Source organism: Capra hircus, chromosome 1 (genome assembly GCF_001704415.2).
Source record: "Capra hircus breed San Clemente chromosome 1, ASM170441v1, whole genome shotgun sequence".
Lineage (NCBI taxonomy): Eukaryota > Metazoa > Chordata > Mammalia > Artiodactyla > Bovidae > Capra > Capra hircus.
Genome location: NC_030808.1, coordinates 24,829,432 through 24,843,943, shown reverse-complemented (window position 1 = coordinate 24,843,943; position 14,512 = coordinate 24,829,432). Strand labels below are relative to the sequence as shown.

At 37.5% G+C, this 14,512-nt stretch overlaps 1 protein-coding gene across 7 annotated transcripts in view; it reads left to right on the top strand.

Moving 5' to 3' along the window:
- The window catches only part of ROBO1 (roundabout guidance receptor 1), a 1,116,119-nt gene that overhangs the window by 1,076,386 nt on the left and 25,221 nt on the right, over nt 1-14,512 (top strand). For all 7 annotated transcript variants that reach the window (XM_005674780.3, XM_005674785.3, XM_005674783.3 and 4 more), the window contains 3 exons: nt 1,674-1,781; nt 4,579-4,723; nt 8,021-8,269. In XM_005674780.3, coding sequence (XP_005674837.1) covers nt 1,674-1,781; nt 4,579-4,723; nt 8,021-8,269 — 502 coding nt within the window. The remainder of the gene's footprint in view (nt 1-1,673; nt 1,782-4,578; nt 4,724-8,020; nt 8,270-14,512) is intronic.

Below are 14,512 nucleotides of genomic sequence, written 5' to 3'. Positions count from 1 at the left end.
TACTAAGACTGCTGCAATGTATGATTTTAGACCCTAAATTTCTTTGACCTGATTGAAGTCTGTCAGGATAGAACCTAACGTAAATTGAGTTCAGTGTTAACTTATAACTGCAGAATAGTATTTTATGGCCTGAGGGGAGTGTTTCTCTATTGTAAAATGGGTGAGTTGGAAGGGATAGGTATTTGATTTCTTTGTAGTTCCTTTAGGTTACTGCTTTAATAACATGATTTACAAAATTATACCTCTAGAAATACAGGGAATGCTCTAATTTGAATAAGTGAGGACAGTTTCGTATGAGTGTCCCCGTAAAGGATACCTTTAATTGCAGATAATTAGAAACACAGATTTCTTTCTTTTTAGGCTTGAGTTGGAAATGTTTTTTTCAAAGCTAAATGTATTGCAGTTGGAAATTACCAAGAGATAGTGTTATATGTTTTACTTTAATAAGTCAGCCATCTTGCTTTATTCCCAGTTTAAGAAAACATTTGATTGGTATAATAACCCAATTCAGTAGATATTTTCTAGCCATTTTTTTCTTGAAGTATAGTTGAGGTACACTCTTGCAGCAGTTACAGGTGTACAATGTAGTCATTCACAATTTTTAAAGGTTACACTCCATTTATAGTTATATAATACTGGCTACATTCCTTGTGTTGAACAGTATATCCTTGTAGCTTATTTATATATAATAAAGGTATTAGTCCCTTACCTGTATGCCCCTCCCCTTATCCTCTCCCCGCTGATAACCACTAGTTTGTTCTATCTGTGAATCTGCTTCTTTTTGTTATATTCACTAGCTTGTTGAAGTTTTTAGATTACAACTATAAGTGATATCAATGCAATATTTGTCTTTCTCCATGTGACTTTTTTCACTTAGCATAATACATGAGTTCATGGCAAAGATGAATAGGAGAGGTTCTGTAATCAGAGAGTTTACAGTGGGAATTCAAACTATTGTCATATTATTCCTGCAGAGTATACGGTTTTATTGTGGACTTTGGAACAGTCTGACAGTCCTCTGTACAAATATTTCAGAGCTGTGATATATTGTTTATACTGCTTATAAACAGACTTGGTATGTCAAGCTATAATAAAGATACTGGAATGCAGCTAGACTGATAGACTATTTCTCAGTACATTCCAGGGGTGAGTCTTTCACTCAGATTTTCACCTCTCCCTAAGCAAGCAGAAGTATTTGTGGAAGACTGAGATACTTCGTCTTCTTATCTGTATTTTTAATTAGACATAATCTTCCTGGCAAGTTTCAGGTTTATGTTTTATTCTTTTTTAATGATTCACAGATAGGACATTTTCTCAATTTATTGTTATTAAAATTATTTTGTTACCATATTTTTAAAGATAAGAAGTCAAGCAAAGCTGACTTATGCCTTAGCCGATTTATAAGTGTTTTAAAGAAAAGACATAGTCCCTGGTAGGATTCATTCACACTTATGTTTAGCCTGATTCATGTAAAGAAGACACAGAGAGTTTGTAGTTTACATATCTTAAAGTAGACATGTTTAAAGATCTTCATTTTTTCTTGACGTTTCATCCTAAACACATGTCCATCTTAGCAAGTGATCAATATGATAATTTAAAAGCTTAATCCTTGGTAAATGATTGAGGCACCAAAATAAATGTGTAACTTTTTTTTTCCCATCTGAAATGTCCAGATTATCGTGCAAATGACACAATTGCTCCGACTATCCCATACAACCAGTCATATGACCAGAATACTGGAGGATCCTACAACAGTTCAGACCGGGGAAGTAGTACATCAGGTAAGTAAGGGAAACCAAGGAGAAGGCCAATCTCTCCTTTAAAGAGCTGGTACATTCCTTTAGCTTGAATGCTAATGATCTGAAATATGACATGTCTAATCACTTTATATGATTTGAATCTTCAGGCATAGGTCTTGTCTCTGCAAAGTGAACTACTGTCCACTCATGGAACCATTTTATGTCCTATTTGGTAATGAAGATTGAGGCTCCTATTTTCTTCCTTTTTAAGGAGCTCTATTAAAGCCAGAAGCATGACTGAATCTTTAAAGGCAGTTGAAACACTTTTTCCATCTCAGCAAAAATATAACTAAAAGTATTGCACATCCAGTTAATCTGCTAACTGTGTTACCATTTGAAGGTAGTCTGTTAAAGCATATGAAACTTCAGCACACTTGAGTAGAATCAAAGGCCCAAGAGATAGTATCATGAGATTTAGGTACAATTGAACCTGCCTCCATTAATGATCTCTCTATCCCTTACTTAGTTCTTGCTCTAAAATCTCGTGAAGCAACCTCCCGACGTCAGTGTGTGCGAGCCTCAGAAGCCACACCGCGGCCTCTCCCCTGTGGTTTTCATGCTGTGGCAGCTGTTTGCCAGCTGTTTTCCTGATAGCGGCTGCAGATGGGAGCTTGCTGGCACTTAAGCCCTGTTTTTCTAATTAAAGGCAGTTCATTATTAGAACGAACATGTGGCAAGTCACACCACAATGAGGACAAAACCAATTGATCTTGACTCTAGTTTGTTTCTCCAGGAGAGGGTAGATATATTACTTCCTAGAAACTGGATTAAAGTTGCCAGTAGGTGCTTTTAGCCAAATGTCTCTACCCCTCTTCTGTAATGAATATGGTATTTGCATTTTACCATCTTGCCTTGATGAAGGCATACTGATTTGGCATTTTCTAGCCTGTGTTTTGTCACTGATTGAAATTGTTCCTAGTTGAATTAAGGAAGTTAGGAATAGCTCTACCTTTTTAGATCTGCTCTTGTTTTACTATGTATTGTTTGATTGTTTTTTTAACAAATCTTATCAAATGACTTTTTGTATTTTTTAAAGTAGGTAAACTCTAAACTATAAAATAGATACTGGAAAAGAGCTAGATTGACAGATTGTTACTCAGTACATTCCAGGGGTGAGTTTGTTATTTGGATTCTCACCTCTGCCTAAGTAGGCAGAAGCATTAAGCATTTCTAAATTAAGAGAAAATTTTCAAAGATGTCCTCTTGGGACAACTATGCAATGTGTTTTTATATTTGATATCCCATGCCATTTCTTCTTTGAATTCTTAGGCACTTAAAGAGAAAAATGTCTTAATGAAAAAAAAAAAAAAAGATTCTAGGTTGTTATTCAATTGCCTTTCTCCATCCCTCAGTTTAGATACATAGATCCTAATGTTCTGCTGCTACGTGGTATTTAGTATTCTGTGAATATGCGGTAAAAAGGTCCCATGATGTGAAATCTGGTGGTAATCAGGGGAGAGAATAAGGCAATTAAATGAAGTATAGGCGAGATTTTTGATGTAAGGCTTTTCAGGACAGGTAGAGTTGTTACAGTGGATGACTGCCAGGAAATCAACACAAAGGCTGTGAGTACAGTCAGCTCCTCAGTACACGCACAGCCATTCCAAGACAAGACAAGTAAGTGGAGGAAGAGAGAACAGAGGCAGAAGCCTGGCCATCAGAACTTACAAATAACAGCCTGTCCCTCAGCCCACACCTGGTGCAGTAACAGACTAGTGCAAGGACATCTGGCTTCACAAACACTGTCATTTGAAAATTCCCAAGGGACTTAAAAACTAAGTCTCATTGAATATATTCAGACCTGTTTCATGTACTGTGTGAGTTGGATCTGTTTCAGAAAGGTGTTTTTTTTTTTTTTTAAAGACAACTTGCTGAATTTAAGGGATCATATCAGAAAAATAATTATAGACTTATTGTCTATAATCTACATAATAATGTAGAATATATCCTATTGGAGAAGGAGGAGAATGACCATTTTATCTCCAAATATCTTTTGACCTAACATTATTTTAAAATGAATATACCAAAATGTACAGCTATCTATGTTTAAAGAATATACCAAATCTAATACCAGAATGTTGGGCAACTTGAATAATTGAGCTATTTTAAACTTCTAAGAATGTTCAAGCAACATTATTTCACTCTAAGCCATAATTTTATAGAAACAGTGGCTAAAAACACTTCGGCTCCTTTTTAAAAACCATTTTTCTGCTTCTTTTGTTGTTAGATATATTAGTTCTTCCAGCAATTATTTTCATCTGCACCTGTCTTTCTGACAAAACTAGTAATTTCATTGTGCCTAAAACGTTTCAGTGGACAAGTACAAATTATATATACTCAGTAATTTAATGCAACAGTGGAAATGTAATAGATCGTATCTGTATCATATTGTATTTTAGGTTCCAGCAATTAAATAATAGAAAGGCACTTCAGAAAGTATGTCTACAGCTCATTTGTTTTAGATGATAATCCATAATGCAATTAATTGCTGTAAGAAGATCACTATTAATGATATGACTTATAAAAATTCATTTATGGTTTTATTGCTCTTTCACTATTTATTTTGCACTTAAACTTGTCAGTATTCTGCATTTTCTTTTGTACAAAGTTCCGTTTAAAATTTAAGAAGAAAAGTTTGTTTACCCCTGTATATAAATTATAAAATCATATTTACAGAACATAATCTGTGAATTATTAATAGTATATGGATTATTAATCTGTGGATAATAGAAAAGCTTTAAAATTCAGAAATAAAAGTTGCCTTTTATTTCTTTCCAAGGGAGTCAAGGGCACAAGAAAGGGGCACGGACACCCAAAGTACCAAAGCAAGGTGGCATGAACTGGGCAGACCTACTGCCCCCTCCCCCAGCACATCCTCCTCCTCATAGCAACAGTGAAGAGTACAGCATCTCTGTAGATGAAAGGTAAGAGGGATTTTAGGACCAATGTAGGTGGAGCAATAGGATTCCCTAAACCAATATTAAGTAATTACTAAACTAAATCATCCCGGGAGACTGATTCTTAGGGTCCATGGACATTTGTCTCTGAATAAAACAATATTGATGGGTCAGCACGACTTAGAAACCTTCCAGTTTTGCAATAACAAAAGTAATTCATATCTTAGAAGCTTCTTTTGGAACTCAGAATCATGAGTCATGAATACATACATACACATACACACACCCCCATTCACATATACACACACAGTTTACATATTTATTTATAAGTATTTTAAATTATATACATGTAATTAACATACATGATCATGACTATATATGAGATCACATATATCACTATATTTGATTTTGTATTTTTCAAATATCAAAACTTCTGTTGTATATCTCTGAATTTTCATATATAAAGTGTATGGATTTATACCACAGCTCCAGCATCCTGAAAACTGTTTGCTGTCAGATATTATCACATTCTGCTGAAAACTGTAGAAGTTTAAACTTTGCTGAATTGTTTCTCACACAGATTTAACTAGTGTAAAGAACCCACATGACAGCAATTAGAGAGTTAGCATGTTTCTTCCTCACGCCAGGGTCTGTAGAACTAGATGTGGTACCACCCAACAAAACAAAAACAGCAGCTTCACTCGGGTGATCAATGGAAGAGAACGCCTTTGATATAGAGAATTAGCTCAGAAAATGCAGAATCGGCCCAGAAATAGTCTTTCTAAAGACTGCGATTGAAATGAAGACATTGTTCTTTCATCCTCCACAAAAACAAAACAAAAAACAGTTTTAGAGTTCCAACTATGACAGGAAACAAAGTCTCTTTACTTTTATTTTCTAATCACTGAATTAGCAAATACTGAACCATTGATCCCCAGAAAAATGCAAGGGTAGGTTCCTGTAACCTCTGGTTACATTTTTGTCAGTCTATCCATACATAGACGGAGAAGGCAATGGCACCCCACTCCAGTGCTCTTGCCTGGAAAATCCCAGGGACGAAGGAGCCTGGTAGGCTGCAGTCCATGGGGTCGCTAAGAGTCGGGCACGACTGAGCGACTTGCCTTTCACTTTTCACTTTAATGCGTTGGAGAAGGAAGTGGCAACCCACTCCAGTGTTCTTGCCTGGAGAATCCCAGGGACGGGGGAGCCTGGTGGGCTGCCGTCTGTGGGGTCACACAGAGTCGGACACGACTGAAGCGACTTAGCAGCAGCAGCAGCAGCAGCCATGCATAGAACTTCCCTGGTGGCTCAGATGGTAATCTGCCTGCAGTGCAGGAGACCTGGGTTCAACCCCTGGGTAAGAAAGATCCCTGGAGATGGAAATGGAGATCCATACATAACCTTCTGTTATATGTGTTTTTGTTTAAAGACACCTTATTTAATATATATTGTTGATTCATTAACATTGAATTCCCAGCCAACAGCACTGTAAGTCATTCCTGAGCAAAGCTTATCTAATTCACATGTTTTCTCCACTGAGGGACATTATAGCCTTCTTGCCCTTGGGAACCCCAGACAGCCCTAAAAACGTACACCTGGGGGTCGTTTTTACCAGGGAACTCACCATCATAAGGGCTTCCCTGGTCGCTCAGTCGGTAAACAATCTGCCTACTAGTGCAGGAGACCTGGATTTGATCCCTGGGTCAGGACAGTCCCAGGAGCAGAAAATGGCAAGCAACTCCAGTATTCTTGCCAGATTATACAGATACTTGCCTGTGTTGTTTAGGTCCTCATATTTTATTCTGTAGGCAACTAAAGAGCCTCTTATTACCCTAAAACAGGTGACTAACCGGAGAGTGGTGCTCAGTATAATAAAAAGCAATGTGAGGAATAGATTCTAGAGATTTTTAGAAGTAGAGTAGCCTGTATTGGTGTTTTTCTTTACCTGTGGCAGATTCATGTTGATGTATGGCAAAACCAATGCAATATTGTAAATATTGTAAATACAATATTGTACTTAACCTCCAATTAAAATAAATTTATTTTAAAAATTAAATTAAAAAAAGAAGTAGAGTAGAAATGAACTGGGGAACAGTTTAAGGTAGAAGAGAGGAATGTCAAAATGAGTACAAGAGACATAGGAAACACAGGAGGAAGCTCACAGATAGTGGGATTTGTTCATTAAAAGAAGATGTAAAGATGCAAAGACATCATGTCATATGAGTATCAACTTTCCTGAGTTCTGGTAAACAAGGTAGAGAATAAATAAGATAGAAGGGTAACATGAACATGATTTATATAATGTACCAAGTTACTGCCATTCTAATTAGTAACTGTGTACCCTGAGTAAAAGGGAAAGGAGCAAATGTTCACCAGATTCATTGAGAGCGTCCACATAGCTCTAACTGTGGAGGAAAGGGGGCGTTTTATAGTTTGTTGATTATTTTATTTATTGTGTTTTTCATTCACCATCCTAAATGCAAGCCAACTCTACTATATTTTGTGCTCAACCAAAGAAATAGTGATCTATTATGATTTTAGAGGAAAAGTGGATTGTATTGGGCTAATAAGTTGATCTCCAATGTATCTCCCTCCAGAGGGGATTTTCAAGAGTAATTTTTCTCAGAGTTTATCGTATTGTCTTTGGATTATTTTCAAGACCATCCTGAATAGTCCTTTAGAGATCATGTTGAGTTGGAGGGACTGAAGAGATCAAACACATTTGGGGTTTACTAAATTAAACTTTGTTAGATTTGTTTATTGCATGACTTCTCAGAGCCTATAATGAGCCAACTGAATTGTAATCCCATGGAGAAAACTTTGTTATCTATAGCAATGCACACATCTTTATGACAGTGAGCTATTTTTTTAAAAAACAATACCTCCTCTGATTTTTTGGAAATTCTTATTTATTTATTCATGGCTGCACTGGGTCTTTGGTGCTGTGTGTGGCCTTTCTCTCTTTGTAGGGAGCAGGGCCCGCCCCCTAGTTGGGGTACGTGGGCTTCTCATTGTGGTGACTGCTCTTGTTGAGGAGCATAGACTCTGGGTGAGGGGCTTCAGTAGCTCCAGCACACAGGCTCAGTAGTTGTGGTACACGAGCTCAATTGCCCACCAGCATGTGGGATCCTCCCAGACCAGGGATTGAACCCGTGTCCCCTACATTGGCAGGTGAGTTCTTAACCACTGGACCATGAGGGGAGTCCCAACAAGACCTTCTGAAGGTGGCCTGAAAGCAATTCAACACTAATATTTCGCTCACTCTACATATAGTTCATTGGAACAACCTGAAGTGAGTCTAAGTGTCCCTATGATTTGTTCTAGCTATGACCAGGAAATGCCATGCCCCGTGCCCCCTGCACGGATGTATCTGCAACAAGGTGAACTAGAAGAGGAGGAAGATGAACGAGGTCCCACTCCCCCTGTGCGGGGAGCCGCCTCTTCTCCGGCTGCCGTGTCTTACAGCCATCAGTCCACCGCCACTCTCACGCCCTCTCCGCAGGAAGAGCTCCAGCCCATGCTACAGGATTGTCCCGAGGAGGTGGGCCATGGGCAGCACCAGCCTGACAGGAGGTATGGGGGTCATTCGGCTTCTTCACTAACAGATTGGCTCGTTTCCACTCCTAAGTGGCATTTACAGAATGCTCTTACCCGAAGTACTTTTCAGGTCACGTGGGCTTTTTTTCTAGTATCATCACACAGGAAGCCCTCCCTGGTAATTAGCATATCAAGTAATAGTCTTGATCAGAACATTAGATTAATTGATCCCAGTGAACTTGCAACCGTAAAATAATGTGCCTTAATTCTCACCCACTTAGGATAATTGCATTCATAAACACATGGAGACCATGTAGTAAATATATGGGTTGCTAATCTTTTTTTTTTTAATCTTAAAACATCTTCTTGACGACGGGTGGTTTTGTCTTTTAGTTTTTTTATGCGTGGCCATGCCATGTCTTTAGTCTGTGAAGGAGAGGCTTTTCTCCTGTCTTTTCATATTCAGACTGCAGAGTGATCTGTTCTTTAAAAGCTGTAATGTTGCAGGATGGATTTGGTATATTCATTTTGTGTTGACTTCAGGTATCGTTACTTTGGTTGAGATGTTAGCTTACAGTCCTTTTGTCTAAGCTACTAATAGTATGTTTCAAATTACTTTTTAAATTACCTGTTTCCTCACCGTCCTCCTCTGTGTTACAAATGGTACCCAGTATCTTCCTCCTGGCAAACTCTTCTTTGTTCTTTTGAAAAGGTCAACCTCTTTATGTTTCTTGATCATGATCAAAAATCAGCTTTGTGTGTGTGTCTTAGACTTTTTAACCTATGTATTCAGCATTGCCAACCAGCATGTTTGTTATGCACAAATCCTTAACTTGTCACTTCTACCACATAAAAGCTATTACTGCATCGTATCAGCACTTCTCTCATTGTTGATGATTTTATTTGTAGTATTTTATTGTCCTTGACAGATTATATATATATATATATTATTTTCTCTATCCCTAATTTCATTTGAAACTGAGTATATTATTTGCCTCAGAAGATCTCCCCTCAATATTCTTGAATGAATAACAGATTCTGGTTTATGCTGCTTGAATTCTGTAGATCAAAACAGAATTTGCAGTGCTTTGAACTATTCTATCAGTAAGAGGTTATTACCAAATTTAACTCATATACTCTGTAAAATGAGGGAAGTAGTTAAATTTTCTTCTGCATGACAAGGGGGAAGTCGGATTGCCAGACATTTAAATTTAATGTTATTAACCCATGGAACTTCAGGAAGATTGAGAACAAATAAGACATCTCTTTTCCCTATTAAGGTCACAACCATCTCTGCTGCCACTCTTATTCAGAGAAAATGAGATGCTAATAGAAGCTGTTAGCTCTGAAATATCTCAACATTCTTTTCTCATTCTTTCAAATTACCTATTTCCTCAGCATCCTCCTCTGTGTTACAAATGATACCCAGTATCTTCTTCCTGGAAAGCACTTCTTTTGTTTTCCTTAGGTCAACCTCTTCACCTTTCTTGATCACAATCAAAAATCGGCTCATCTATCTTGCCTTTTCAGCCTTTTCCTCTTGATTCAATCCTTTCTCCTTACAGTTAACCCTATTACTTTTTAAACTTCCCATAGCCTCCCCCTTTTTATGCTGCTCTTTGTCTCTCCTACTCTGTAGGATTCTTTGATCACTTTTACTTTCCTAATTCTGATTCACACCTCAGTCCTCTGAATGCTGGCTTATACCATTTACTTCCATCAGGCTTCAGAAAGTAACCACTGAATCATCAATATAAAGCCTTCTCTTAGTTTTTTTCCATTATCTTACTACCATTTCCCCAATTAAATTATTCACCAAGTCCCTTCATTTCTAACTCCAAAATACTCTTGATTTTGTTCCTATGTTTCCTTTCTTAGAGCCCCTCAGGCAGGCCCTCAGTCTTGGTCCCTTTAAATACGATTGTATCCCTGCATTGATCACCACTTAGCTCACCTTCTCTGTCCACTCTCCACATTGTTTTTCTTTACCCACCAGTCTAGTAATGTTACTGCACATTCAGAGTCATGTCTTACTATTTAGCCCTGTTTTAATACCTTTTATAGTCCTTTTTCCTTTACTTACCTCTTCCCCCCAACACTTCCACACATCCACTTTTCTGATTAGTCTGTTTGAAATTCCCTGAATTTACCTTGAGCTCACCAGCAGCTTGTCAGCAATGCCAGGAACCAGCCCACAGAAGGTAGTACTGGAGCTAGCGGTGGGGGTCAGGCTGCTCTTGCTTCCATGACTGTCACCAAAATCCTTAGTGTCCTCACTGAGCACAGGTGTCTTGGTACATGCTGTTTCTCTTGATGGCCTGGCCAGCATTTCTCATCTTTCCAAGCTCTGTTTAGATGTACCACCTCTGCAACTTTCTTCTTGTTGCCTGGCAAAAATTTACTCATCTTGTTCTTTACTCTTCGTAATGGTCTGTTCACCACTCTGTTACCACAGTAATCACGTTTTCATGTTGCATTAATGCTGGCAATTTGTGTCTCTTTCCCTGTTTAAATCCAAAGCTCTTTGAGAGCAATACTTATGTCCTGCTCCCGTCATCATGTTCCACAAATCTTTCTTCAGTAAAAATCTGATAAGCGGAATCTTTTACTAGAGAAGAATGTGAAATTGACTTACTCACTACTGTTTTAGGGGAGTGAATTCAAGGTGAACATGTATACTTAGGAAATGCACTGGGTATCTGTACCAAAAATCCTCTTTGACTACATTTAGCCTGTTTTAAAAGGTATGACTTTCAGTCTAGGAAGATATTAAGAATCGTATCTCCAGGATTGCTGCTGGAAATAACCCTAGGCACTAATAAGAAGTAGATGAAAGCCCATTAAATAGCATGGCAAAAAATAAAATAAATAATAAAATGTTTAATTTGCCTGAAAATATTTTTGAAAAAGAAGTAGGTGAAAGCCCATTAAACAAAAAACTATTACTGTTCTTCTATGCTGAAGGTGTATCCTACATGTTTACCCTAGAAATTTTTGAAAATACAGATACAGTGAAAATACAAAAGTACCAATGATCTCTGTAGTCAGAAATTGTCACAGCTAAGTCCTCAGTAAAGATCTTTTCTGACCTTTATCTCTGTATAATCTCACATTGCTTTGAATTTGTGATGTGATGATATATTTGCCAATATAATCTTATAAAGTAGTTTTCACTGAAGAGTGAATTTTTCCATGCCAATGACTATTTAGATATTCACCTTAAACAAATGTGTACTGTTATTTATTTTTAAAATTCCTTAATATTAGACATATGAGTCATGTCTAGTTTTTTGATAGTATACATGATGCTATAAGTCCCATCTCTAGTGAAGTCTTTGAGTCAAGCCTCTTCTCAAACCCTTAGCCTATTCGGAAACCTACCCATTTAGTAGATGACTTCTGTTTCTTGTCACTCCACTAATGATACATTCATTAAAGATATATGGTTATTTCTCTATAAACTTCATTCCAAAGAATCAGACCCTTATAGCCAAGTACCTGTTCCTGCAGACTTTTACTACGTGATGATCACACAGAGCAATGCATGTATCTCCAGCCATAAAGGCACTTTCCCACTTCCTCCAGCCATTTTCTCTTGTCTGTATTCCGGTAATTGTCCATAAGTGGTCTTGTTGCCTTTAGCCCTGCCCTCTCTTCATCCTAATCGTCTTGCTGCAGACTGTGCCGAGGCATTTTCCTAAAATGCAACACTGATCAAGTCGCTCCACTGCTTAAAATCTCTCCGTGACCTCTCATTTCCCTTCGAATAAAGGCAAAATTCCTTAATGGAGCAATCAAGGCTCTTTGTGATCTGACCCCTGCATGCCTCCCCAGGCTTAGCCATTTTCACTCCCCTCCTCACTGTGGCTGTTGCCTTTACTCCAGATTTCCAAAGAGTAAAGTGCTGGGACAACCAGCACTCTCAGCTATGTTGAGGTCTTTCCATTGGCCGTCTCATCTTCTTGAGACACCATTATCCCCTCTCTTTTGTGGAGCTAATACTTGTGTATCCTTTCCATCCAAGATTAAATGGAAGATACTCTACATACAATCTTTCCCTGATGCTCCATCTGTAAGTTGGAGCCAATTCTATATGTTCCCACAGTGCCCTAGATATCTTCTATCCTGGAGCTTGGAGAAAACTGCATTATCATTGCATGTTTAATTAACTGTTTGTTGCCTCCACTAGACTATAAGTCCCTTTAGTCAAGGATTATGTCTATTTTATTTAACTGACTTTCTAGCATACTGCCTGAGCCCTGTTTCTAGTGCTGCCTATGAACAACACTAAAATGTCATCACCTAAAACCATTTTCTTTCACTTGCCATTCCACTAGTCAGAAATTATGAAAGGATTCAACTGGGTAATTCATCACCAACCCACATGGCCTCTTCTGGTCTTTGGGGCTGCGAAATCTACTTCCAAGTTAGATTCTTCCCTCATATGTCTGCCATCTCAGGGTTCCATGGCCTCTCTCTCCACATGCAGTCTCCTCCTCCAGGGTCTCTCCGCCATAGCCCCGGCTTCTCATAGCACAGGGATCTCAGGGGAGTGGCACTCCTTTTATAGCAGCAGCCTACTTATAAGTCAGGGAGAAGAAGTTGCCAGGCCAGCTAAGAGCTACATTCAGAACTGGCACAGTCTGACTTCTGCCATGTGCTATGGTCAGAGCAGTTGTGGGATCCACCCAGATTCAGGACATAGAACTAAACTCCCACTCTTGACGAAGTGGAGAGCTAATTCTCATCCCAGAAGACCATTGTGGATAGAAGATACTGTTATGAACATCTTTGTAAAATACAGTCTGCCATGGCCTGATGGCATAGTTAGTTTATTAAATGTGAGTGCCTTAAAACTGAATCTTTCTATGTCTTAAAGTGCAAACTGTAAACCATTACCTAAGGTCTTGTTTCTTGTGATTCCTTTGGTCTTGAACCTAGAAGTTTCTTCATAGTTGATACAGAATAAATGTTTAAAGAATGAATACATATTTTGCTTTTATGTTTATTGATTATGGATATTACAAATAGTGTAATGTACATGAATAAGAAATTACTGAGCTAAAACCATTATAACTGCAATATTTAGATAAGTATTTCATACTAGCATTATTGTGGATATTACAATTTTGACATTCTAATGAGCTTCTAAGGTATTCCATTTTTGTCTAAAACTAGATAAACTAGTGACTAACATAATAGTAATCTTTCATCTCTCTTTTCAGACTAACTATGAAAATAATATAATTAAATGTATTTGCATATATTGTTTTCAAAAGTATCTGATACTATTGCATTTATTGTAGTTACTATTTAGTAAAAAAAAATCTTTTGAAAGTAAATTTCATGTGTGGAATAGGAAATTCACTGATATCTTATTAGTATAGATGAGTATGATATAGTTGAAAGGAAAACAAGTCAAGGAAAATTAAATATCTTGTCTGTTAAAAATGGGGAATGGTTAATCATACAAAATATTAACGCTATACCAGTTTTAGCAAAAAATCGAAGGTATGTATTTTATCCCTTTCATCTTTTGCCTGGCAAATGGTTTATGGTAAACTATATAGATACCTGCTTTCATAAATTAATGGAATTATTCTCTTCTATCTCTTGAACATGTTTATGAAGGCATAATTTTTGCAGGAGCCTAGAGTATTGTGATTCGCAGCCATATACTTATACATTATTTCAGAAGACATTGAAACCCCGTAGGGGGAGAAATTGAGGAGAGTTGAGGCTTATTTGTGGCAAGTCCCACTTGAGTACAGCATCTTGAAATAGCTTTTTGTTTTCAAATAGAATATATTACATATTTCAAACTGTACATGTTTATCACACGTTCCCTGGGCTTGCCTTATTTACAGATGGTTTGAATAAAATTTTATGTCTTTCCCCAGCATTTGCCCAGGGTGTTGGGAGTTAAAAGCCAGTCCTCATTTAACATGAAGATGTTTTGGCTTCATATAATGTGACTTATCCTCATACAACAATGCTGACATCTTTTCATTGTGAAGTTGGCTGTCCTACATCCCTTCATTGATGGTCAAAATAGCTCCTTTTGTGCTAAAAAGTCTTACATGTAAATAAAAAAAGAAGTTTCTTGTGGTATTTTGGATGTGCTGGCTGACAAAGGCTGTAAATTGACTTTTAAGTATGGTATTTTATTGCAATCCAAATTAAACAAAGGTTTTCCTCCTGTGTGTATAACATATTCCATATTGAAGCAATTATCCATTTTAATCTCTTAAATAACTTCAGCTTTGGTACATTGTTCAT